Here is a 27,411-nt window from a genome sequence, read left to right on the forward strand (position 1 = left end):
ATTGTCTCAAAATTAAAGTGCTTATTAGTGAAATTAGGAATATTTTGGTTTTCCTGGAAATCTAAATTAAATCTTGGCCACAACCATTTGCAGTTATATAGTGCCTTCAATGAATCACAGAATTGTTACAGCACAGCAGAATGACATTTGGCCCATCAAGTCTGTACTTGCCCATCCAAATTTCACTTTGCATCATTCTCCTGCCTTCTGCATGTAAGTCTGCACATTCTTTCTTTTCAACCAATTGCTTAATTTCTATTTCAATGCTCGATGGAACCTCTTCCATCACATTCTCTGGCAGTGAAGATGTCCCTGGATGTTACTTTATTGGAATAATGATTAGACAAAGTTTGACACTGGGCCATGTAAGGAGGCATTATGTGACGGGTGTCTGCTAGCTTGCTCAGAGGATTGGTTTTAAGGAGGGTCCTGGAGGATGAGAGGGCACAGTAAGGAGGAAAAAGCATTTAGGAGGGAGAGTTTTGGAATAGCTGATTACATTGGAATTGACAGTGAAGTGATTCAAGTAAATTCTTGTTTCATTGGAGGCTGAGAGTGATACATTTCCACTAGGTAAGAGTTGATAGGAAACCAAGCCAAATTTGTTTTGTTGTCAGTCAGCTCCCTATGGACAATGCGGAAGGTCCCGCAGTCAAATAGCCACCTGGCCATTGTCAGGCTTACTGGAAGACAAACTAGTGTATAGGCAAGTGACAATGAGGTGAAAGCTCTTATTCTGTTGCTCAACAGCAGTGAGGGTCTGCATGTGAACAGCAGGGGATAGAGTGTGAAACATTAAATATTAGTCAGCCCTTGTCTTTATTTTACAAACTTGCTTTTTACACATAGCAGGGGTTCCTTTTGGAAAGTCAGGCTTCCAAACATCAGGTATCTGACACGCACTGTCTTTTCATTCCTCTTCCTCTACACTTTTGTAACGGTTTGGGATCAAATGTTAAATAGTGTGGAGCCATTCATTCAGTGATTACTGAAAGTCCTGTACTACTGCTGAACTCATGCTACATAAAGGGAATTAATCCTGAAGATTAATCCTGAACAACATACACTGAGACAGAGAGAGAGAGACAAACAGACAGATAGATAAGCCAAAATAGTAACAGACTATGAGAATGATAAACACATACCACAGTAAGAAGAGAGAGAGAGAGAGAGAGCTAACGCAGGGAAGCCTGGCACTCACAAACACTCCCGCATGGAGACTTAAGGAAACTGCGCACAAGAACTGAGTAACGCACATTATATGGATTAGAAAGAGACAAAGGTGGGGAGAAGCCAACGATAATGGTAGCAAAGTGAGAGACTGGTCAGGAGACAGAGAAAATGATGTGTTGCAGGAGCAGCAGGATAAAAGCACAAAGGAACAAATGGATGAGGAAGATAAACACAGAAATACAGGGAGGAAAAACAGAAGAAACGGGGACAAAAAGGAAAAGTAAGGAGAGACAAAGGAACTTTGAGGCAGAGCAAAGAGTGAAAGGAGAGAAGCAAGCAGTGAGACAATGAGAGACAAAGGGGAAGAAGAGAGAGCGAGGGGAGTCTGAAGTAAAGGCAGGCAAACAGTTACAGAGAGAAAGGGTGAGCGAGAGGGAGAGCTTGCCTTTAAAAAGCTGTGTGAGTGCCGAGCTGAGAAAGGTAGCTGTTCCAGTGATTGACTGCAGCCAGCTCTCTAATCCAGGCGCTCACAGTAACAGGACAAAGTCAGGCCTCAAGGTGATTGGCTGCGATGAAATCCTCCTGGCATTGTGGGGAAGCCTACAGGGCTGGTCTAGCTCTTGGAGCAGAGCGAGGAGGAGGGAGCAGCTAAATACTGGCACATCTCTGCAGTCTGCGAGAGCTGAGAGTGTGTGAGAGAGAGGGAGAGAGTGTGAGTGCATGTGTGAGCGCGTGTGCATGTGTCTGTGTGTAGTGCATTTATGAGCGTGGTGTGTGAACAGTCAGTGCACTGCATGAGACAATAGCCAGCATCTGATGTAGATAAAGAAAGAGTGCAGCAAATCAAGGAGAAAGAGAGGGAGAGATTGCCAAAAACTCTCCCTGCTCTAATAGCCCTTACCTTGGACTGTGGGTCGTGTTGCAAAGCCAGGTGTATGCCCATTTGGCCCAACTCTGGCACCCAGAAATAGGCAGCGAGACAGGAAAGCAGCAACAGAAGGAGGTCGTGGCTATTGCTCTTATCTTTCCTGTCCTATTTGATCAAGAGCCCGTGAACGAGAGGGTGAGACGGGCACCCCCGCACCTCACGTCAACAACGGGGCGCACAGTCGGCAGGGGCACACCGACCATGCCAAAGGTCCCGGGCGCCATCATGGGGTTGCTGCTGGCCGGCTTCCTGGGGTCCAGCTCGGGGGCCAGCGCCGAGGAGTATGAGTACTATGGCTGGCAATCGGACCACCTCCAGGGAGGGCGCTTCTATGCCAAACAGCCGCAGTGCGTAGACATCCCGAGCGACCTGCGCCTCTGCCACAACATCGGCTACCGCAAGATGCGTGTACCCAACCTACTGGAGCACGACACCCTGCCTGAGATCAAGCAGCAGGCCAGCAGCTGGGTGCCCTTGCTGGCCAAGAGGTGCCACCCCGACACCCAGATCTTCCTCTGCTCCCTCTTCGCCCCTATCTGCCTGGACCGGCCCATTTACCCATGCCACTCACTGTGCCAGGCCGTACGGGATGGCTGCTCACCCGTCATGGAGTCCTTCGGCTTCCCCTGGCCGGAGATGCTCAAGTGCGACCGCTTCCCACTGGACAACGACCTCTGCGTGTCGCTCCAGTCGCCAGGCAACCCAGCAACTCAACCGCCAGGTAAGACAGCAGCCACGGCTGTGGGGGGAGGGGGAGGAGGGAGTGGGCGTGAGTGAGGGAGGGTCAAAGTGCCAGGGACGTGGGCATTTCGAACGCCCACCTTCAACAACAAAGGAAAGGTCCCTCATTCCCGTAAAGAAACCTCCGGCAGCATTTCATCCTGGAATTGTTGTCAGTCAGACATGGGGCTAAGTGTGAGGTTAAGGCCAGAGATGTGGAGTGATAGAGAGAGTGGGGAGAGGCAAAAAAAAACTGCAGATGCTGGAATCCAGTGGAGAAATGGGAGGCTGGAGGAACGCATCAGGCCAGGCAGCATCTGGGGGGAAGGAGCAGTCAAAATTTCGGATATTACCCTTCGTCAGGAGAGAGTGGGGGGACAGAGAGAGAGGCAGAGGTGGACAGGGAGAAATGGAGAAAGAGAGAGGCAGACAGAGGGATGGAGAGAAGGGGTGTGGGGTAGGGAAAAAGAGAACAGGATGGGGAGAAAGGGAACGGGATGGGCAGAGAGTAGGATAGAGTGCGCAGAGGGGACGGGGGGAACTGGAGAAACAAAAAGAAAAAGAGAGACAGACACTGAAAGAGAAAGGGAGAGTGGGAAAATGAATGATGGAGGGAGATAGAGGGAGGCAGAAAGAAGGAGAGGAACGGAAAGACAAAAGGACAGAAAGGAAAAGCTTGAAAGGAAAAGGGGGAGTGAGAAAGAAAGACACAGAGAAAGAGGCAGAGAAAGAGAAAGTGGGAGAGAGGGGCTGGAGGGAGGAGCAGAGGGAAAAGGAAGACAGGGAAGGCTTAGAGAAAGATGGAAAAGAAGGGAAGAGAAAGAAAACCGAGAATAAATAGGAACAGAGAGAGAGAGAGACTGTGACGAACAAGGAAAAGAGGGAGTAAGAGAAATGGTCTCTCATGATCTCAGGGCATCCCAAAAGCGCATTCAGTCTGTGAAATAGGAGAGCAGCAAGATAGAAGCAGAGGGTGATTGATAAGGGAAGAGCGTGTCAGAAAGAAGCAGATGGAGTATAAAGTTAAGGGATCAGACAACAGTGGAAAGTGAACAAAACTGATGGCAGGGACACGGAATAAGAGGGATGGACAGAGAAGGATGCAAATATTAAAGGAAGGAAGTATAAGTGAGAGTGGATGTAGAGGAAGAGTAGCTGGTGTTGGCAAAGAGAGATAAAGAGGCTGGCTGAAGCAAAGAGGGGAGAAAAGGAGAGAATAAAATAGAGGAGGCTAAAAGAGGTGGAGAGAGCCTCAGGTTTTTCAAGGAAAGCACTTTTCACAATGAACCATTCCTGTGATGTAATCTGAAAATGTGTAGCCATGCTGTAAAATGTCATTTAGAAGTGACTTGTGCCTCTTTAGTCTCTCGTTCCCTTTCTTTGTATTATGCACAAATAATTAATGTGTCAGGAAATGTTCCCTTCCACTGAGAACTCTACCTACTAGGAGCTTTCTGTGCAGTGGGCCAGTTTACTGTAAATCCCCTAATATATGGAAGTGCTGTCAGGGGTTATGTCTCTCCCAGCTCCACTCTCCTGCGTACGGGTGGGGAGGGGTAGAATTGCATTGGGAGATACCCCTGAGACCCCTCCATGGGCAACCTTCAGGCCCAACGCCACCTCCCAATCCCCTTGCCCCGTGGACAACTTCAGAGAGTCGTCGGCAGTGTTTCTTCATTTGTTACATCCCCAGGTTGAGATAGCACAGGGCGATCCCAAAGGAAGAGGCAGAGCTGGAGGAGCGAAAGTGTGGATTCTGAGGGAGAGGGACAGCAAAGAGGGAGCGGGAAGGAGGAAGAAGGTGTGAGGGAAATGGAAGGGGAAGAGGGGAAAGGGAGGGGTGAAGGAAGTGGGAACAGGAGTGGGAGAAGGAACGGTGAGAGGGGGGAGATCTGTCAGGGTTGAGCTGAACCCCCACACAATGAGCAAAGGATCCTATGATGACCGCAGCCCCTAGAGTTTGGACTGCACTCCTTTCTTCTCAGTTTAGGATCAAAGGATGGTGTACCAAAGAAAGAGGCTATTTGGCCCATCCTGCTTGAACCAGCTCTTTGTTCAAGTTATCCAACTCATCACACTCCCATCACTTTGTTTCCCAGAGACTACATAGTTTTACTCGCCAATTATTCAACCAATTTCCCGATTGAATTTGTCTGCTATACCCACACATACTGGGTTAAAACTAAACCCCTTTCCCCCTAAATGACCCTAACCCTGTCATTGATGGTGTGTTTATGGCACACATTAGTTGAGGAGAATTTGTGAGAATGACAGAATGATTAGTAGGTTCAGGGAATTGTGTTCTCTGAGATTCATTCAGGGCTGTTTTTGTCTCGTGACCCCATAATCACAATCACAGCATAGCCTGATTGTTATAGGAACTTAAACGGATCGGATTAAAACCAAAATCAACTGAGGTGCCAGGAAAAACTGCTCAAAATATTCCGCCTTGACAAATGGTCCCCACAGACACGGTGTCTTGTGATTAACCTTTGGATCTGGGGAGGGAATGAATTCTAACTTTCCGAGTTTAACATTTTAATGAAAACCTTTTACAAAAGTCCTTGCCAAAAATAAATTTGTGCACCCGCAGCAGAAATGTTTGCCATGCTGCAAGTTCCACAGAATCTTTCAGTCATTCAGGCCATTCAGTCCATCGGGCTAATGCAGGCTCTCTTTCAAGAAGTTGCACTTCCTGGTTTCGTTCAAGAAGAGTTAAGTTCCCAGTGAGTGGGAATGATTTGCTGCAGATCTAATCTTTGGCAGTGATGAGGAGAAAGGGAGTGCGTGTGTGTGTGTGCGTCTATGTGTGTGTGTGTGTGTGTGTGTGTGTGTGTGTGTGTGTGTCAACATGTGCAAGTGTGTGTCACTATTGATGTACGTTAGTATCTGTCTATGTGCATCCCCTTGTGACTGTTAGTAATTGTGCGTTTGTCTGTCTGTGTGTATTGGTGTGACTGTGTGTGTGTGTGTGTGTGTGTGTGTGTGAGAGAGAGAGAGAGACATACTATGAACATGTGTAGCTATGTGGCTATGCCTGCCTGTGTCGTTATGCACAAGAATATTTAGTGTGCATCTTTGTATATGTGTTTGAGGCCATGTCAGTGACTGTGTGAGTATAACCGTAAAACTGTATGTGCATGTGTAGAGCACGTGTGTGTGTGTGTCTATGTGTGTGTGTGTGTGTGTGTGTGTGTGTGTGTGTCTATGTGTGTGTGTGTGTGTGTCTGTGTGTGTGTGTGAGAGAGAGAGAGACAGTGCGAGTATGGCTTGAGTGTATTACTGAGTGTACATGCATGTCTGTGTGCTTTTGCATTCGTATGTACCTATATACACAAGGCTGTTTGTGTATGTGCAGACATGACTGTATGTCTAGGAGCGTTTGTTTGACTTTGTTTGCGCATATGTGTATGCATGACTGCGTGTGTGTATATGACTGTACCTATGTGTATACTGGCTGGTTTCTTTGGGACTATGTAAAGTGCTATCTCATTCATATGCTGGCACTGCCAGTGCTGAAGGTCCCAGATAACTGCATGAGGTAATCATGGTGAATAGAGCCAGAGATTGGTCCCCCGTGTAACAGACACAGTGCAATTGACGTAGCCCAAGTTGGGAGCTGTGAAAGAAACAATCACAGCCCGGTAACAAATCCATGAAGCCCATTGCCAACCCTGTCCCTCCCCCATCAGCTGGAAAGAACAGAAATGTTGGTGACCATTTCGCTTTCAGGATAAAAGTTGTGAACGCTGTCAAAACAAAGGTCTTCACTATTTCCATAAATGGCTCATTCTCTGCTTCAGCAAACGAGAACCATGTGCAATCACAGCTTTACCATGGGCAGGTAGACATAAAACTCTTTTTGGCTAAATGTTCTTGGCCTGGCTGAAATCTGATGTTGCAGAATTGAAAAAGCAAATCATGGAAGCATTGGTGGAATGTAACAGGGATATAATTCAATGTGATTAGAACTGTAACTATGTTTTTTTTAAAGATGCATGCATATTTGGTTGGGAATGAGCTGACAGATTCCCCATTGCACCAGAAATCTTGCTGAGCCCAGAAATTGTTTCCTGTCACTCTAGGTAAAGTTCCAAAGGCTGCTCTCTCATTAGAGAGAGATGACCGGTGGTAGTTTAACCTGACAATTTAACTAGGTGGGGTAGAGAAGGACAGCCCTGCACAGTAACCTCAGCTTGTGCAGGGATTGTTTCTGTCTATGTTGTCAGCCTGCTTCACAAACTAGCCATCCTGCCAACTGTTACTCTAAGATACCGGTGAAAAACAGAGGGATTGTGAGACAAGTTCTCTCCCACCATTTTCCTGGGAAGGAACCAAGGGATCAGTTAAAGTGTGTTTGCTTTAAGACAAGGAGTATCAGGAATAAAAGTGATGAACTTAGAGCATGGATCAGTACCTGGTGCTATGATGTTGTGGCCATAACAGAGACATGGGTTTCTCATGGGCAGGAATGGTTGCTGAATGTTCCAGGGTTTAGAACGTTTAAAAAGAATAGGGAAGGGGGGAAAAAGAGGAGGGGGTGTAGCACTACTAATCAGAGAGGGTATCACAGCTACAGAAGCTTCCATTGTCGAGGAAGATCTGCCTACTGAGTCAGTGTGGGTGGAAATTAGGAACAGCAAGGGAGTAGTCACCTCGTTGTGGGTTTACGACAGGCCCCCCCAATAGCAGCAGGGAGATTGAAGAAAGCATAGGTCGGCAGATTTTGGAAAAGTGTGGACGCAGTAGGGTTGTTGTAATGGGTGACTTTAACTTTCCTAATATTGATTGGAACCTCCTTCAAGCACAAGATTTGAATGGAGCTGTTTTTGTAAGGTGTGTTCAGGAGGGTTTCCTAACGCAGTATGTTGACAGGCCGACGAGGGGAGAGGCCATTCTAGACTTGGTGCTCAGAAACGAGCCGGGGCAGGTATCAGATCTTGTGATGGGAGAGCATTTTGGTGATAGTGACCATAACTGCCTTACATTCTACATAGCTATGGAGAAGGAGAGGATTAGGCAAAATGGGAGGATATTTAATTGGGGAAGAGGAAACTATGACGTGATTAGACATGGGTTAGGAAGCATGGACTGGGAGCAATTGTTCCATGATAGGGGCACTATAGACATGTGGAGACTGTTTAAGGAACAGTTGTTGCGAGTGATGAGTAAATATGTCCCTCTCAGACAGGCAAGAAGGGGTAAGATAAAGGAACCTTGGATGACGAGAGCGGTGGAGCTTCTTGTGAAAAGGAAGAAGGTAGCTTACATAAGGTGGAGGAAGCTAGGGTCAAGTTCAGCTAGAGAGGATTACAGGCAGGTGAGGAAGGAGCTCAAAAATGGTCTGAGGAGAGCCAGGAGGGGGCACGAGAAAGGCTCGGCAGAAGGAATCAGGGAAAACACAAAGGCATTTTACACTTACGTGAGGAATAAGAGAATGATCAAAGAAAGAGTAGGGCCGATCAGGGATAGCATAGGGAACTTGTGTGTGGAGTCTGAGGAGGTAGGGGAAGCCCTAAATGAGTTTTTTGCTTCTGTCTTTACCCAAGAAACGAACTTTGTAGTGAATGAAACCTTTGAAGAGCAGGTGTGCATGCTGGAATGGATAGAGATAGAGGAAGCTGATGTGCTGAAAATTTTGTCAAACATTAAGATTGACAAGTCGCCAGGCCCGGACCAGATTTATCCTCGGCTGCTTTGGGAAACGAGAAATGGAATTGCTTCGCCACTTGCGAGGATCTTTGCATCCTCGCTCTCCACTGGAGTCGTACCTGAGGACTGGAGAGAGGCAAATGTAATTCCTCTCTTCAAGAAAGGAAATAGGGAAATCCCCAGCAATTACAGACCAGTAAGTCGCACGTCTGTCGTCTGCAAGGTGTTAGAAAGGATTCTGAGGGATAGGATTTATGACTATCTGGAAGAGCATGGCTTGATCAAATGCAGTCAACATGGCTTTGTGAGGGGCAGGTCATGCCTCACAACCCTTATCGAGTTCTTTCAGGATGTGACTAGAAAAGTTGATGAGGGTCGAGCTGTGGATGTGGTGTATATGGACTTCAGCAAGGCATTTGATAAGGTTCCCCATGGTAGGCTCATTCAGAAGGTCAGGAGGAATGGGATACAGGGGAACTTAGCTGTCTGGATACAGAATTGGCTGGCCAACAGAAGGCAGCGAGTGGTAGTAGAAGGAAAATATTCTGCCTGGAAGTCAGTGGTGAGTGGTGTTCCACAGGGCTCTGTCCTTGGGCCTCCACTGTTTGTAATTTTTATTAATGACTTGGATGAGGGGATTGAAGGATGGGTCAGCAAGTTTGCAGATGACACAAAGGTTGGAGGTGTCGTTGACAGTATAGAGGGCTGTTGTAGGCTGCAGCGGGACATTGACAGGCTGCAGAGATGGGCTGAGAGGTGGCAGATGGAGTTCAACCTGGATAAATGCGAGGTGATGCATTTTGGAAGGTCGAATTTGAAAGCTGAGTACAGGATTAAGGATAGGATTCTTGGCAGTGTAGAGGAACAGAGGGATCTTGGTGTGCAGATACATAGATCCCTTAAAATGGCCACCCAAGTGGACAGGGTTGTTAAGAAAGCATTTGGTGTTTTGGCTTTCATTAACAGGGGGATTGAGTTTAAGAGTTGTGAGATCTTGTTGCAGCTCTATACAACTTTGGTTAGACCGCACTTGGAATACTGCATCCAGTTCTGGTCGCCCTATTATAGGAAAGATGTGGATGCTTTGGAGAGGGTTCAGAGGAGGTTTACCAGGATGCTGCCTGGACTGGAGGGCTTATCTTATGAAGAGAGGTTGACTGAGCTTGGACTTTTTTCATTGGAGAAAAGGAGGAGGAGAGGGGACCTAATTGAGGTATACAAGATAATGAGAGGCATAGATAGAGTTGATAGCCAGAGACTATTTCCCAGGGCAGAAATGGCTAACACGAGGGGTCATAGTTTTAAGCTGGTTGGAGGAAAGTATAGAGGGGATGTCAGAGGCGGGCTCTTTACACAGAGAGTTGTGAGAGCATGGAATGTGTTGCCAGCAGCAGTTGTGGAAGCAAGGTCATTGGGGTCATTTAAGAGACTACTGGACATGCATATGGTCACAGAAATTTGAGGGTGCATACATGAGGATCAATGGTCGGCACAACATTGTGGGCTGAAGGGCCTGTTCTGTGCTGTACTGCTCTATGTTCTATGTCTATCACATACTCCAATTTTACAATGCACATCCCACTTTCGAATTCCCTGCATTGGGCTCCCTTGTCTCCTCTTCTCCATATAAGTGGCTTGGTGGTTAGCACTGCTGCCTCACAGTGCCAGGGACCCGGATTCGATCCTCCCTTGGGCAAGTATCTGTGTGGAGCTTGTACATTCTCCCCGTGTCTGCGTGGGTTTGCGCCAGGTGCTCCGGTTTCCTCCTGCAGTCCAAAGATTTGCAGGTTATTGTGGATTGGCCATGCTAAATTGCCTGTAGTGTCCATGGGAAATGCAGGGTTGCAGGGATTCAGCAGAGGGTTTGGCCTGGTCAGGATGCTCGTATGAGGGTTGGTACAGACTCAATGAGCCTGCTTCCACACTGTAGGGATGAATATGTCTGTTCTAAAGCAGGCAATGAGGAGGTAGCTCAAGCATTTTGAGGCTTGACCTGAGAAGCTTGCTGATCAAGTGTTTTTACTTCTTCCCATCCCAGCATTCACAAGAGGTGCTCCTCCTGATTGCTCAGCTTCAATATCAAACACCTTCCCATTTCCCACTTTGACAGAAAGCAACTTACTGACTGTGGAGTTAATCAGATGATGAGCAGTAAATGCGTGATGTTCACATCACTCAAGAACGTAAGAAAGAGGAGCAGGGGTAGGCCATTCAGCCCCTCTAGCCTGGTGTCGATTAACACAACCATCTCAGCCTCAGCTCCATTTTCCTACTCACTCTCCATAACCCTTCAACCATTTACTTACTAAAAATCTGTCTATCTTCTCCTTGTATTACAGTGTCTCAGCATCCACCCCACTCAGAGGGAGTGAATTCCACAGATTCATGACCCTTTGAGAGAAGTAATTTCTCCTCATCTCTGTTTTAAATCGTTTACACCTTCACCTAAACCTGTGATCAGTTGCCCTAGATTGCCCCACATGAGGAAATATCCTCTCTACATCTACTTTGTAAATCCCCTTTAGCATCTTATACACCTCAATTACATCTCGTGTCATTCTTCTAAACTCCAGAGAGTACAGCTCAAAACTGTTCAATCTTTCCTCATAAGACAAGCCTTTCATCTCCCTATCCCACAGAAGAATAAAGCATTCACCGACAAAGGAAGGGTTAACTTTACTTTTCTCTTTGCTGCACATATATCAACTTTGTTTGAGAGTGTTTTTCATTGTGTGTTAGTGGCAAGATGTAATAAAAAAATTCATACAGCAAAACAGATGTTGGGATCTGTGCAGTGGTGAGGACTTCAGATAGTCTGTCATCAATGAGTGGAAAGCAAAACAGACAATACGTTTAGGTCAAAGAAAAAAAAATCACCTCTCATCCTCCCTATGCATTTCCCCAACTTCATCCTCTTCAAAAGTTTTCACTCACTACTTGTTCCCTCCTCATCAACATCAAACTATTCTTTTAACGCTGTTTGAAAGTACACACCCCAACAATGCAGCAGCACCTTCCCATCAACCCAGCCAAGAGCCTCAAAAGGGCAAGAAAATAACAAATTAACCATTCACATTTCTACAACTCCACCTTAGTACACCTGAAATCAGAAGACCATCAATGTATGTACAGCAAACACACATAAGGCAATGACCAGATTGTGTGAAGTCAACAGAGAGATGATGACAGAGTGCTGATTAGATCACTCCAAATCAAGCTGCTTGAGAGAATGAAGATGATCAGAAAGGTTAGAGATAATGGGAACTGCAGATGCTGGAGAATCCGAGATAACAATGTGTGGAGCTGGATGAACACAGCAGGCCAAGCAGCATCTTTTTTGTGCTCCTAAGACGCTGATCAGAAAGGTTATCTAGGATTCCTGGCCTTTACTGGTGGACAATAGCTCTTCCTGGAATTGTCATGACATCAAGGAGAGCATGCTCATGCATATTTATGATACAGTCCTCCCTAAGTAGCACCTCCTACCCAACTGACTCCCAGTCAAAACATTCCCTCACCAAACTCATCCCCACTTAACACACTCACCCATTCAACTCACTCCCACTAAGCACACTTTCTCACCCAACTCACACCCACTCAAGACACTTTCTCACTCAACTCACCCCCACTCAACACACTTTCTCACCCAACTCACCCCCACTCAACACACTTTCTAACACAACTCACCCTCACCCAACACACTTTCTAGCACAACTCACCCCCACTCAACACACTCACCTATTCAACTCACCCCCACTCAACACACTTTCTTACCCATTCACCCCAATTCAACACACTCTCTCATTCAACTCACCCCCACTCAATACACACCCTCATCTCACTCGCCCCCATTCAACACCCCCCCAAACACTTCATTACCCGCCTATCTCACCTACCACTCAAACAATCTCTCCCCACACAATACTCATTAAATAACTCATCCAAATCAACTCCTCACTCAACTCATTGTCCCAACACAACTTGCCCCTCTTCTAAATTGACCCCATCCAAACCATTCCACCCAACACCCCAGACCCATCTCACCAGCCTTTCAAAATCAGCTCAAGCCTAAATTATGGCCTGACCAAATGTATCCCCCAGTTCACCTCCATATACCCTCCCAATCCCTGCCCTTCCTTTGTTCACAGTGACTTGTATTGAGCTCCAGTTGACTGAAGAGCCATTTGCACAGCCATATGCCTTGGGCCATTTGACAATGGGTTCCACATGACACATTAGCTGCCTTCCCCTTCCTGCTGCTGTGCTACCTCTGGCATTTTGTCACACAAGAGAAGAGAAGTCAAAGATTTACACATTCCCCCTGTGAGCAGTTTGGTTGAATGATGAAAGCCTGAGAAGGTGGTCAATCCATTAGCTGATTATATTCTTGACCAGAATGAAGGCTTGTCCAGTCAGTCAGTCGCAGAGTGAGTATGACCAATACAGAGTACATGTGGCTTCAACTCCCTGCTCCTCTTTCCAATCTATTCTCCTGGGCTGCATTACGAAGCCATTACTCACTGTCATGCTGTGTATATTGGTTGCCTCTTTCACGAACTTCTCAGGGAAGAGAAACATTAGTTACCAGGAGCAGCTTGAGGAAATTGAGTTCCATGCGTCTGGAGCAGGGGAATTTGCCAATGTTTACATTTACAAAGCATACTGAAGATAATTTGCGTCAGGTGAATCAATGACTAAAGGGACGTAAGTGTAAGAATGTCATTCTAAATATGGCACCATCAACAATGCAGCATGCCCTCAGTGCTACCATACTGGGAACATGCTGCTAAATACTACTCTGTTATACTTTATTATATTAGCATCAGCCCAGACACTTATGTGCCCGTGAATGTAATATCTGTGCATAATGTTTAGCTGTAAGAAATATACTTTGGATTCTTCGATACTACAATATCCCAGTTTCTTAACATAAGCACTGCCACATTGAAAAAAAATGCCCCGCAAAATCACAGCACCAGGCACTACAGCGATCAATGTCTCTAGTCTGGGGTGAGTCATTAAACACATGAAGTTGCGTCTCACTGAGTGCTACCAACTAAATCATGGTGATGTTATCAGTGTATTGTTGCCAGGACATTCATGTCATCAAATGACTCCTAGTTTAACATGGTTGGGGACGGGGGAACACCATGGGAAGGATTCGTCAACTACCACCTGCCAAATTTTCCCATTTTCTCCGTGTAAGCGGGAATGCCACTCCTGCAGGATTGCTCTGGAACCTCCAAGGAATAAAGGTCAATCTGCAAGACATTGTTACCTTGAATGCGAGGTGGTGGGAAAAAAAAAATACAAACTTGTCACAATGTAATTGAACATTTTATCAACATATTCAATATGAATCAGTTGTTAATTTTAAATCTACAATAGCTATATTTTTGCTAAGCAAAGGTATTCAGGGATATGGGCCAAACTCAGGTGTACAGAACTAGGCCACAGATTAGTCATGATCTCATTGAATGGTGAAGCAAGCCGGATGGCCTCCTCCTGTTTCCGTATTCCTATTGGAGCACGTTTGTTTATTTGTTGTTAGCATAACTGAAAATATGAAGGCAAAGCATTTGACTGGGTTAGGCAGTTGGAAAAGAAGTGAACACATAATCCAGGAAGTATTCCAAATGGAATTGGCAACTTTAAGGGAGACCTAGCCTCAAGAAGCAATCAATTTTGAGGAGGGAAGCCCAAACAAGAGATAGTATTGAGGAAACAAAACAGAATTTGCTAGAAAAGCTCAGCAGGTCTGGCAGCATCTGTGAAGGGAAAAGACAGAGTTAACGTTTGGGGCCCGGTGACCTTGAGGACTCCAGTTGGGGTGACAGCTGGTTTGTGGAGACTCCATGTTCACAGAAGGAGGGTGGTTGGAGGATGCCACAAGCTGGAAGTGAACTTTACAAGCAGTCTAGGTGTAGTTACAGTCTGTCATTGTGAGGGCTTCCAAGCAAGCTGGATGTTTTGCTCTGAGCACACCCTAGAGAAATGATTGATGAAGCGTTTTCTGGAAGTGATGCATTCATCCTGTTGGGCAGGCATGGGATTAGGGGCGGTGGTGCGAAGCTTTGAGCAGCAATTCAACATTCCCTGGCAGGCCCCAAGATTCGTACGTGTCTCTCGGGGTACAACAGCCACAATGCACTAGAACATAAGTTGTGAGAGCAGGAGCAGGCCAGACAGCTTTCTGAGGTTGATCTATCTCCACTCCACCTTCCCATGCTCTCCCCGTATCCCTTAAATCCTTTCGTATCCAAGAAAGTATCAATCACTGACTAGAATATGACCACTGGCTGAGATTCCACAGCTCTCTGCTCACGATACTGAATGCTAAGGGATTCCAATCTCCTTCAGCCCTAAACGGTTTGCCCCATATTCTGAGACTCTGAGTCCCCACCTTTTGAGTTCCCCAGCCAAGATGTACATTCTCCAAGCATCTACACTATCAATCTGCTTAAGAATCATACATGTCTTCATGTGAATGAGAAAGAAAAGCCAGTAAAACTTACAAAAGGCACATTGAGGATCAACTTGCCTGCTACACCTCAATGTGGAGCTCCAGTATGATCAGTCTGTTCATTTCCAAAAGGGAATTATTTTTATTGGTTCTAAACTCACGAGTATCCGAGGTCTGTCCATTCAATCTCTTCAATACATTTAAACCAGAAATTACTGTGGTAAACCTTTGCTGCAGTCTCTCTAGGGCAGGCACACTCTTTCTCAGGGATGTGTGTTTTAACTCACAGCAGGTTCCATTTCATTCTCACTCCTGTGCCTGCTTACTTTGGCTCCCAGTCAAGGAATGCCTTGATTTTAAAATTCCCATCTTTGTTTCTAAAACCTTTCGTGGCTTTGTCCCTCCCTGTCTTAGTAATCTACTCCAGACCCACAACCCTCTGAGATCTCCGCTCTCCTCTCATTGAGTTATTGGGCTTTATGGCATGGAAAGTAGCCATTCGGTCCATTATGTCCATGCTGGTCTTCAAGCAAATACCTAGACGAATCCCATTCCCCAGCACTTGATTTGATTCAATTTATTATTATCATATGTACCAAGGTACAGTGAAAAGTTTTGTTTTGCATCCAGTACATGCAGATCATACCATACAAAGATCATAGAATGTTTGAACAGAGCGAGGAATAAAAAGTTACGGCTACAGAGAAGGTGTACGAAAAGCAAGATTAACATTACCTGTGAAGTTTAAGGGTCCATCTAGGAGTCAAATAGCAGGAAGTTGTTCTTGAGCATGCCGGTTTGTGTGTTTAAGCTTTTATGTCTTCTGCCTGATGGAAGAGGTTGGAAGAGATTATAACTGAAGTGAGAGGGGCCTTTGACAATATTGGCTGCCTTCCTGAGGCAGCGAGAAGTGTAAATGGAATCAATGGATAGAAAGTAGCCTGATGGACTGGACTGTGTTCACAACTCTGTAATTTCTCTGCAGGCCCTGGACAGAGCAGTAGCTGTGGCATTTCAGGAAAACAAATAAATACTTCATAGATGGTTCCCACCTCTATCACTTTGAGTTCCAGATATCCACTACCATCTGGGTGAAAAAATTCTTTCCTAAATCCCATCTAAATCTCACGCTCCTTACCTTAAACTGATGACCCTGGTTTAGTGATCATTGCACTGCAGGGAAATGTTCTTACCTCTCTACCCAATCTATGCACATCCCCCCAACTTCATGGTGTACACTTCAATCAGGTCCCGCACTCTGCTCCAAAGAAACAGCCCCAGCCCATCTAAGTATCTCTTCAAAGCTGAATCACTCCAACCCAGGTAATATCCTGGCAAATCCCCTCTGCACCCTCTCTAGTGCAAACACAGCGTACTCAAATTCTGGGATCCTGTCCATTCTGAATTAACGGTTGTAAAACAAAAACAAAACTGTGAAGGCTATAGACATGAATCAGAAACAGAACTTGCTGGAGAAACTCAGCAGGTCTGGCAGAATCTGAAGAGAAAAAGCAGAGTTAATGTTTTGGATGCAGTGACCCTGTTTCAGGACAAAGAACTTTGTTATCTCTCCTGCCAGACCTACTGAGTTTCTCCGGCAATTTCTGCTTTAGCCTCAATGTACAACTGGCCAGCAGACCCTCAGTTAATTGGATCCGAGCTCAGGGCAACCCTCCTTACCTCCTGCTCTTCTCTGTCAGCCTTCAAGAAGCTTCTTAAAACCAGCTCTTTGACCAATCTTGGGCATATATACCAACCTTTTCCCAGCTAAAGATCAGTGCTGCAGAAGGGTCACAGGGGCCATTAACTCTGCTTTCTCTCCTCAGACGCTGCCTGATCTGCTGAGTTTCTCCAGAAATTTCTGTTTGTATTCCTGATTTCCAGCATCTGGAGTTCTTTGTTTTTTTACCATTTGTCTAATCTTTTGTGTCACCTCACCGAAGATCTCCTCAAGTGGCTTGGTGTTATATTTTGTTTTATAATGTTCCTCAAGATGTTCCACTTATGTTAAAGATTCTATTTAAATATGAGGTTCTATGAACTCTGACTCCACCTGTTTGTTTTTACCTTATTTTTGGCAAACCCAGAGCAGTGGTAGCAGTTCAGGCTCCTGCCCCATCGAGGGCAGGGATGGGCAGGGAAAGGAATGAACAGCTGAGCTGCTGAGTTGACAGTTCCTCAGTGAGTCACCAAGATCCTGCTGCTTTCTGCCTTGGCTATTCTCCTACAGAGATACTTCACTAGAAGATTTCTGTTGATCATCTACAGGAGGACGAGAGCAGGCTGCTAGTCAAACAAAAAGATTACACACCCCCCACCCAGCCGTCCTCACAGGCTGACAGTATCTGAGTCTGGAATTGCCTGTTTGAAAGATTCAGTAGCACCTTTCAAAAAGGAATTGGATAAATTCTTGAGAAAGGAAACTTCTCAGTGCTTTGTACCCTCAGTCTCTCTCACGCGCGTGCACACACCTACACACACACACATACAAACACACACATACACACACACACATACACACACACACAGATGTGTACACACAGACACACACACACAGATGTGCGCATACACACACACATGAACGCACACACACACACACACACACACGTACACACACACATACACATACATAAACACAGATCAACACATATTGATGCACACGTACAAATATATAACTACACACACACATTGATACACAGATAAACATTGACATACACAGATAGATAACACATACATAAACACATACTCATTGAATCTCACACACACAGATATGGACAAACATATGGAAACACAAAAACACATGCTTTATATGCACACTGATACACCCAAACTGATGCACACATTGATACACTCAAACACGCACAGACACACATAGACACACACACACACAGACACACACACAGACACACACACGCACACAGACACACACACACACAGATATACGGACACTGATAAGCACACATGAACTACAGTACACACTCACAGATACACACACTTATATACTATGCATAGACACTGATATATACAAAGACAGACACTGAAAAGCACAGTCACACAGGAGATGCAGTGACAGGCATATGGACACACTTTTCAGGAAGGTACCTTGGGTGGTACTCACAGGCGAAACCCCGGCTGTATTATCCCCTTGGCCACCTTCACTAAGACTAACCTCAATGACATGTTCAGTCAGAGGCCCAGATTAAACTACATGTTCCTTACTTGCATGAACTAAATGGCTAACCTTGTTGTTTGCTTCGGTTGGAAGATCATGACCATTTGATTAATCCATTCAGAGGGTGATCTTCAAATAAACAAGTCAACAATTTAGCCAGCGAAACATATCAACAAAACATATCAGCATGATGTTCAAGAGCATAGAGTTTGAAAAATATGTTCGATTGATCTTCAGTCCACTCAATCTCATCCTGTCAGAACCCTCCTGATAACTTGCTCAAACCAGTCTCAAAGGGAACTGCCCAGTTTGGTTTCTTGCTGATACAACTTGGGTTTTGTCAGATACAAGAGCAAGCCTGTAAACAGAGTGTGCATGATGTGTAACAGAAATAGGGAGATATAACTTGTCATGTTGGCACCAGTGGATGTTTCAGCAGGGGAATGGTATCAGTGATTATGTTTCATGGCAATAAACTTCAAACAAACATCCATCAGCTGCCCAGTTTGAGTGGAATTTGGAATTCTGGAATGCACCGTCCAAGAATATGTTGGAGACAGGTCCCGTTGAAGTATTGAAAATCGAATTAGGCTATTATCTGAATGTGCAGGATGACGGGGGTGGGGAGCAAAGACAATAAGTGACATGCTCATATGGGTGGTTAGTATAAATTCAATGGTCTGAATGGCCTCCTCAGTCACCGTAACAGAATCACAGAAGTCTTAAGGTGCAGCAGGGAGCCATTCAGCCCATCGTGCACGTATTGGCTCATTAAAGGAGTATCTTTGCCTTCAGCCAATCCTAAGCCCCTGTGTGATTCTCTGTTTTCAGATCAACAGTGTGGCATTAACCAAATGTTACATGTATTCAGGTTTTACAAAGACAGTCTGTTTTCTGCCCTTTCTCTATTCATCATTTCACCAAGCCTTGAATGCAGTAAAATTAATCATTCCAAGCAACTTGACATTGTCAAACAAAGTTTGACACTGAGTCATGACAGGAATTTTTAAAAATTTGTTCATTGGATGTGGGCATTGCTAGGGAGACCAGTATTTATTGCTCATCCCTAACTGCCCGGAGACAATTAAGAATCAGCCTCATTTTTGTGGGTCTGGACTCACATGTAGGCCAGATGAAGTAGTACTCAGATTTCCTTGCCCAAAGAACACGAGAGCAGATAGGCTTTTAATGACAATGAGCAGTAGTTACATGCCACCATTATTCTGGACTGTTTTTAGCTCCCGAATTTTATTAAACTCAAATTTTACCACCTGCCATGGCACCTTTCAATCCTGTGTCCCCAGAACCAAGGGGACTTATGAGGAAAGACCAAGTGAGGAAGGTTGATCCTATTGAATGATGGACCAAGATCAATGGGCTGACCGGCCTCCTATTTCTTATGGATTACCAGTCTTGTGTCCTTTCCACTGTACACTACCGTCTCCACCACAGATGACCAAATGCTTGGACAAAGAGCAAACGCTTTACAGCTGGGAAGACAGGGTGGGTGGGGTGGAATTTCAGAATCTATAAGACCCAGGCAGCTAACCGCATGGTACAACAATTAAAACTGATAAAGTGCAAGAAGCCAGGATTTAATGCAATTATCCCTGCTGTGAAAAAATCTAGCCTGACATTTTCGTTAAAGACATGAATTTAATTTGCTAACCCTAAAACATGGCCAAATTGAGCCTTTGTACAAGCGTCCTCTCCCAGCTAGCGATGAGGAAGAGCCGTCATCCATGAGGAGTCTGGAATTCAGCTTGGCTCAGACCCCAAGTGGAATTCTGACCTCAACGAAACACAGCAGCTGCTCAAGAGGCAACATGCTTTCTGTCTGTGGGCTATATATATACATGAATAGACAATGGGACAGAATTGTGAATTAAAAGCTCTGTGTATAGGTTCATTATTGTCTTCCAGTGAACATTATGTTTTTAATAACAAGTCAAAATTAATGAATGGTACTCCATTTTCTGAATCGATGTTCACTTCAGAGAAGACAAACGCACACAGATATATACTGGGATGATAGGTGGGAAAATCTGTTTGTAATGAATACCCTAAACGTGTTTCAGAGCATTTAAAGTGGCAAGGAACGAATTCATTCACAAGAGACAATTGTCTCCTACACCAGCACCCGAGTGTTAATTCAAATAAACAGTTATTTGGGTAAGCATTTGACAGCAGGGGACACTGGGGAGAGTCAGGTTTAGGAAGCTAGCATCAGGCCATTCAGCTCCTTGAGTGGTGTTCTTGCTGGACTGTTAATCCAGACACCCAGATAACATTCCTAGAATCCCTACAGTGTGAAAACACGACCTTCAGCCCAACAAATCCACACCAATCCTTGAAGCATCCCACCTCTACCCATCCCCCCATAACCCACACATCCCTGAATGCTACGGGCAATTTAGCATGGCCAATCTACCGAGCCTGCACATCTTTGGACTGTGGGAGGAAACTGGAAGGCTCATTCAGAAGGTCAGGAGGAATGGGATACAGGGGAACTTAGCTGCTTGGATACAGAATTGGCTGGCCAACAGAAGACAGCGAGTGGTAGTAGAAGGAAAATATTCTGCCTGGAAGTCAGTGGTGAGTGGGGTTCCACAGGGCTCTGTCCTTGGGCCTCTACTGTTTGTAATTTTTATTAATGACTTGGACGAGGGAATTGAAGGATGGGTCAGCAAGTTTGCAGACGACACAAAGGTTGGAGGTGTCGTTGACAGTGTAGAGGGCTGTTGTAGGCTGCAGCGGGACATTGACAGGATGCAGAGATGGGCTGAGAGGTGGCAGATGGAGTTCAACCTGGATAAATGCGAGGTGATGCATTTTGGAAGGTCGAATTTGAAAGCTGAGTACAGGATTAAGGATAGGATTCTTGGCAGCGTGGAGGAACAGAGGGATCTTGGTGTGCAGATACATAGATCCCTTAAAATGGCCACCCAAGTGGACAGGGTTGTTAAGAAAGCATTTGGTGTTTTGGCTTTCATTAACAGGGGGATTGAGTTTAAGAGTCGTGAGATCTTGTTGCAGCTCTATAAAACTTTGGTTAGACCGCACTTGGAATACTGCGTCCAGTTCTGGGCGCCCTATTATAGGAAAGATGTGGATGCTTTGGAGAGGGTTCAGAGGAGGTTTACCAGGATGCTGCCTGGACTGGAGGGCTTATCTTATGAAGAGAGGTTGACTGAGCTCGGTCTCTTTTCATTGGAGAAAAGGAGGAGGAGAGGTGACCTAATTGAGGTATACAAGATAATGAGAGGCATAGATAGAGTTGATAGCCAGAGACTATTTCCCAGGGCAGAAATGGCTAGCACGAGGGGTCATAGTTTTAAGCTGGTTGGTGGAAAGTATAGAGGGGATGTCAGAGGCAGGTTCTTTACGCAGAGAGTTGTGAGAGCATGGAATGCGTTGCCAGCAGCAGTTGTGGAAGCAAGGTCATTGGGGTCATTTAAGAGACAGCTGGACATGTATATGGTCACAGAAATTTGAGGGTGCATACATGAGGATCAATGGTCGGCACAACATTGTGGGCTGAAGGGCCTGTTCTGTGCTGTACTGTTCTATGTTCTATGTTCTATGTTCTATAGAGCACCCGGAGGAAACCCATGCAGACACGGGGAGAGGGTGCAAATTCCACACAGACAGACACCCGAGGGTGGGATCGAACCCAGGCCCCTGGTGCTGTGAGGCGGCAATGCTAACCACTGAGCTACTGTGCCGCCCAAGGGGGACCCAAATACAAACCGTACCACAGCACATGGTGGAATTTGAATCCAATAAATATCTGGAATAATGTCTAATGATGACCATGAATCCATTGTTGATCGTCAGAAAAACCTACCCGGTTCACTAATGTCGTTTTGGGAAGGAGACTGCCACCCTTACCTGGTCTGGTCTACATATGACTCCAGACTCACGGCAATGTGATTGACTCTTACCTGCCCTCTGGGGTGGGCATCAAATGCCAATCTAGCCAAACATGCCATCCCCCTGCGAATGAATTTAAAAAAAAGCCTAGCCCACTCTTCTAGATTGTGACCAACTATCTATCTCAACACAATTTTCCCACACTATCCCCATATCCCAATCAATATGCAAATTATTTCCAGTCACTATGAAGTGCAGAATTGCTGCAGAAACTCAGCAAGTCTGGCAGCGTCTGTGGAGAGAGAAGCAAAGTTAACATTTCGATTTCTGATAAAACTTCCTTCATCACTCACCACACAGGTACGATGAGCATTTTGGAATGCAAACCAGCCATTAACCTTGTATCCCAAGAAGGTTTGAGTACAGGAACAAGGAGGTCTTGCTTCAACTGTAGAGAAGGCTAGTTATACCACTTGGGAATATTGTGTACAGTTCATTGTTTAAGGAAGGATGTGCTGGGCACAGGGGGAATGCAATGGAGATACACTAGACTGGTGGGCCTTTGCAGAGTTTGGAAGAATGAGAGGTGACCTCATAGAAACATAAAGTGGGTTCTTCCCAGGTGCTGAGTGACATGAACATTGATGAGAAAGTTGGGAAGATTGTGTGGCATGGCAAGTGAAGAACTGCTGTCAAGGGAAAGAAGTCCCATTTTCCAAGCAAGTGTTGAACAGTGATGAGACTTTCATTAGTGACTAGCCAGAGGCCTATTTGCATGCACTACCATGTATTAGCATCCTCATTATTTATCACCTCGCCTCGCTTTTACAATTTCCCATTCTCCCACCTTCAGAATAGAAACTAGACGGCAACAATTCCCAACATGAAAGTCTGAACAGTAAGCTGGTGATTTAGATCCACCGCTTGCTGCTCCTAACCTCCATTAGTCACCAACAACAATCCCTCTCAGCTGTGCGGCTGTGTCTGCATGCAGCCCCTCCGATGTTCGGCACTGCAACAAACTGTCAGGTCATCCTCCAAGGACAGTGCCTGCCATTGGCCCACCTCCACCGTCTCGTAGGACCTTTGAGTGTATGTTCACAACATGAGGTGCCAATCAGCCTCCATCCAGCACGTCTAGGGCAGCATGCAGGTGGGTTTTAAAGATAACACCAGCACCAGGAATCCTAGGGGTTCTCGCCATGGCAAGTGGGGGAATGCAAGTGAGCCACCATCGGGATGCAACAGATAATGGGGCAAAACTGGGGAAAATAGCACACGAAATCTTGAAGAGGGAAACCTTCCTTGGCGCTCAGCAAAAATGACTCAGCCAACTTCTTGTAGGATTCAGCCCTCACAAAACTCTCCAAGGGATAGATAGTGCAGATGTAGGGAGAACATTTCCCCTGCAGGTTGGGGTCTAGAACAAGGAAATGCCATCTCAGAACGCACTGTTAGTTATTTAAGACTGAGATAAGGAAGAATTTCTTCACTCAGAGGGCATTGAATCTGTGGGATTCTCTGCTCCAGAGGACTGTAGAAGCTCAGTTATTGAGTATGTTGAAGACAGAGATTGATAAAGTTCTGGCTGATCAAGGCTTTTGGAGATAATGCATGGAGATGGTGTTGAGATGGAAGACCAGCCATGGTGTAGAATTTCAGAGCTGGTTCAAGTGGCTGAATGGCCTACTCCTGCTCCTATGCACCTGTGATTGTCAGCTCTTATGGTGTACGGTCTATTGGACAAAGTGGGAAGTAGGAAAGCCAATTGATTTTCCATATCAAGCAGATGTTCACCTTGATTTTCCATATCAAGCAGATGTTCACCTGCACATCTGCCAATGTGGTATATTGTATCCATTGTACCCGGTGTGGCTTCCTCTACATTGGGGAAACCAAGCGGAGGCTTGGGGACCGCTTTGCAGAACACCTCCCCTCGGTTCGCAATAAACAACTGCACCTCCCAGTCACGAACCATTTTAACTCCCCCTCCCATTCCTCAGACGACATGTCCATCATGGGCCTCCTGCAGTGCCACAATGATGCCACCCGAAGGTTGCAAGAACAGCAACTCATATTCCGCTTGGGAACCCTGTAGCCCAATGGTATCAATGTGGACTTCACAAGCTTCAAAATCCCAAAACCAGCACAGCTCGACACCTCCCCCCACTGCATCCCAAAACCAGCCCAGCCTGTCTCCGCTTCCCTAACCTGTTCTTCCTCTCACCCATCCCTTCCTCCCACCCCAAGCCGCACCTCCATCTCCTACCTACCACCTCATCCCACCTCCTTGACCTTTCCGTCTTCCCTGGACTGACCTATCCCCTCCCTACCTCCTCACCTATACTCCCTTCTCCACCTATCTTCTTTTCTCTCCATCTTCGGCCCGCCTCCCCCTCTCTCCCTATTTATTCCAGTTCCCTCTCCCCATCCCCCTCTCTGATGAAGGGTCTAGGCCTGCTTGGCCCGCTGTGTTCATCCAGCTCCACACTTTGTTATCTTGGATTCTACAGCATCTGCAGTTCCCAACATCACGGATAATGCAGCATTGTTTCTATAGAATCCCCACAGCGTAAAAAGAGGCCATTCTGCCTGCATCATCCCCCCCATCAAGACTCAACCTATTACACTGCATTTCTCATGGCCAATTCACCTACCCTGCACATTTTTGGGACTGTGAGAAGAGACCCACAAGAACACAGGGAGAATGTGCAAACTCCACACACAGTCACTCAAGGCTCGAATCAAACCCAGGCCGCTGGTGTTATGAAGTGGCAGTGCTAACTACTGAGCCATGAGGCTGATTGCTGTACCAAGCCAGTAATCCAGAATCAGAGACGAATGCTCCAGAGAAACAAGTTCAAATCCTACCATGGCAGCTGGGGGAAATTAAATTCAACTAATTAAATAAATCTGGAATGAAAAGGTAATAGAGGCTGTATAGATTGTTGTTCAAACCAATCTGGTTCAGGAAAGGAAATCTTCCCTCCTTGCTCATCCGAGCTGACATATATCTCCAGAACTGCAGTAAAGTGGCTGACACTAAACTATGCTCTCAAATGGCAGAGACAGCCACTCAGATTCAAGAACAGCTTCCTGCCCACTGTTTTCAGACTTTTGAGTAGGCCTCTCAAATGTTAATTCTGATCTCTCTCCGCACCTTCCCTGCAGCTGTTACACTGTATCCTGCACTCTGTTCTGCTACCCCGATGCATGTTGTAATGGTAGACTCTGCCTGTAATCCAAGCCCCTCCCCAGCCCAGTTACAACCACTTACAGCCTCTTTCATCACTTAAAAAACATGAAGCAAAAGATATAAGAGCGGTTTCTATTTATTAGATTTACATTGTCATAGACTCGTACAGCACAGAAACAGTCCCTTCGGTCTAACCAGTCCATGCTAAACTAGGCCCACCTGCCTGTCTCCGTCCCCATACTCCTCCAAACCTTTCCTATTCACCTACCTATCCAAATGTCTTTTAAAAGTTATAATTGTAACACACATACCACTTCCTCAGGAAGTTCAATCTACGCGTGAACCACCCTCTGTGTAAAAAAAAATTGCCTCTCATGTCTTTTGTCAACCTCTCTTTTCTCAACTTAAAAATGGGCCCTTATTTTGAAATCCTCTCCATCCTAGGGAAAAGACAACTATAATTAACTCTATCTATACATGTCACCACTTTATAAACTTCTATCAGATCGTCTCTAACCACCTACACTCCATTGAAAAAAGTCCTTGCTTTATCCAGCCTTTCTTTATAACTCAAATCTTCCATACCTGGCAACATCCTGGTAAATCTCTTCGGAATCCTCTCCAGCTTAATAATATCCTTCCTATAACTGGGCAACCAGAGCTGGGCACAGTATTCCAGAAGTGGCCTCACTAATATCCTGGACAACCTCAACATGGCATCCCAAGGCCAGTACTTAAACGACTTAGCAACGAATGAAAGCATGCCAAATGCCTGTGATTGGACCTCTCAACTCTAAAATTTAACCCTGACTTTTTCATCAAGCCTGCCAATAATGGTGGTGCTGTTGTAGTCTGACGTACTGACCTCTACCTTGCAGAGGCTGAGCGCCAGCTCTCGGATGCCTCCTCCTACCTTCCCCTGGACCATGACCCCACCATGGCACATCAGGCCATTGTATCCAGCATGGTTACTGATCTCATTTCATCCAGTGATCTCCCCCACTTCGCTTCCAAACTAATAGTTCCCCAACCCTGCACAGCTCGTCTCTACTTCCCGCCAAATATCCACAAACAGGACTGCCCAGGTAGACCCATTGTTTCGGCCTGCTCCTGCCTCACAGAACTCATCTCTTCCTACCTTGACTCAGTCTTCTTCCCCTGGTCCAATCCCTACCCACATGCATCCATGATTCACCTGACGCTTTACTCCGGTTTCAAAGCTTCCAGTTTACAGGTTCCAGCCACATCCTCTTTACTACGGATGTGCAATCCCTTTACACATCCATTCTCCACCAGAAGGGTCTTAGGGCTCTCTGCTTCTTCCTAGAGCAAAGAGATAAACCATCCCCACCCAGCACCACCCTCCTCCACTTGGCCGAGCTTGTCCTCACCCTCAACAACTTCTCTTTCAACTCCTCTCATTTTCTTCAAGTAAGAGGGGTTGCCGTGGGTACCCACATGGGCCCCGAGTTATGCCTGTCTCTTCATGGGGTACGTGGAACATTCCTTGTTCCAGTCTGATTCCGGCCCCCACCCATAACTCTCTCTGATACATTGATGATATCATCGGAACTGCTTCCCTCTCTTGTCTGGAATTGGAAAACTTCATCAATTTTGCCTCCAATTTCCACCCTGCTTTCTGGGGATAGACTGGCCAGCGATATCCATTACAAACCCAAAGGCTCCCACAGCCAGCTGGACTATACATCCTCACACCCCACTTCCTGTAAAGACTCCCATTCTCTCAGTTCCTCCGTCTCCATAGCATATGTTCAGACGAGATCACCTTCGACAAGGGAGCCTCCAAAATATCCACCTTCTTCCTCACCCGAGGATTCCCCAGCTCCATTGTCAACAGGGCCCTCAACCAGGTCCAACCCATCTCCTGCACTTCCACCCTCACCACTTCTCTTCCCTCCCGCAACTGCGATAGGGCTCCCCCTATCCTCACCAACCAGCCCACCAGCATCCACATCCAGAAGATCATCAGATGCCATTTCCACCACCTCCAGCGAGATGTCACCACCAGACACATATTCCCCTCCCCTCCCTTTTCCGCCTTCCACAGGGACTGTTCCCTCTGGGACACCCTGGTCCACACTTCCATCACCCCCAACACCTTCCCACAGCCCTATGTCACCGTCACCTGTAACTGGCGAAGGTGCAACACCTGCCCATTTACCTCCTCCCTCCACACTCCAAACATACCTTCCAGGTGAAGCAACACTTCACCT

The 27,411-nt window shown here is 46.0% G+C and overlaps 1 protein-coding gene across 1 annotated transcript in view; it reads left to right on the forward strand.

Annotated features, from left to right (window-relative positions):
- The first annotated feature begins 1,635 nt into the window (after positions 1-1,635).
- sfrp5 (secreted frizzled-related protein 5) overlaps positions 1,636-27,411 on the forward strand; it is an 87,334-nt gene continuing 61,558 nt past the window's right edge. The window contains exon 1 of the mRNA XM_048551104.2: positions 1,636-2,822. Within this exon, the coding sequence (XP_048407061.1) occupies positions 2,303-2,822 (520 nt within the window). The 5' untranslated portion in view covers positions 1,636-2,302. The remainder of the gene's footprint in view (positions 2,823-27,411) is intronic.

Source organism: Stegostoma tigrinum, chromosome 20, assembly GCF_030684315.1.
Source record: "Stegostoma tigrinum isolate sSteTig4 chromosome 20, sSteTig4.hap1, whole genome shotgun sequence".
Lineage (NCBI taxonomy): Eukaryota > Metazoa > Chordata > Chondrichthyes > Orectolobiformes > Stegostomatidae > Stegostoma > Stegostoma tigrinum.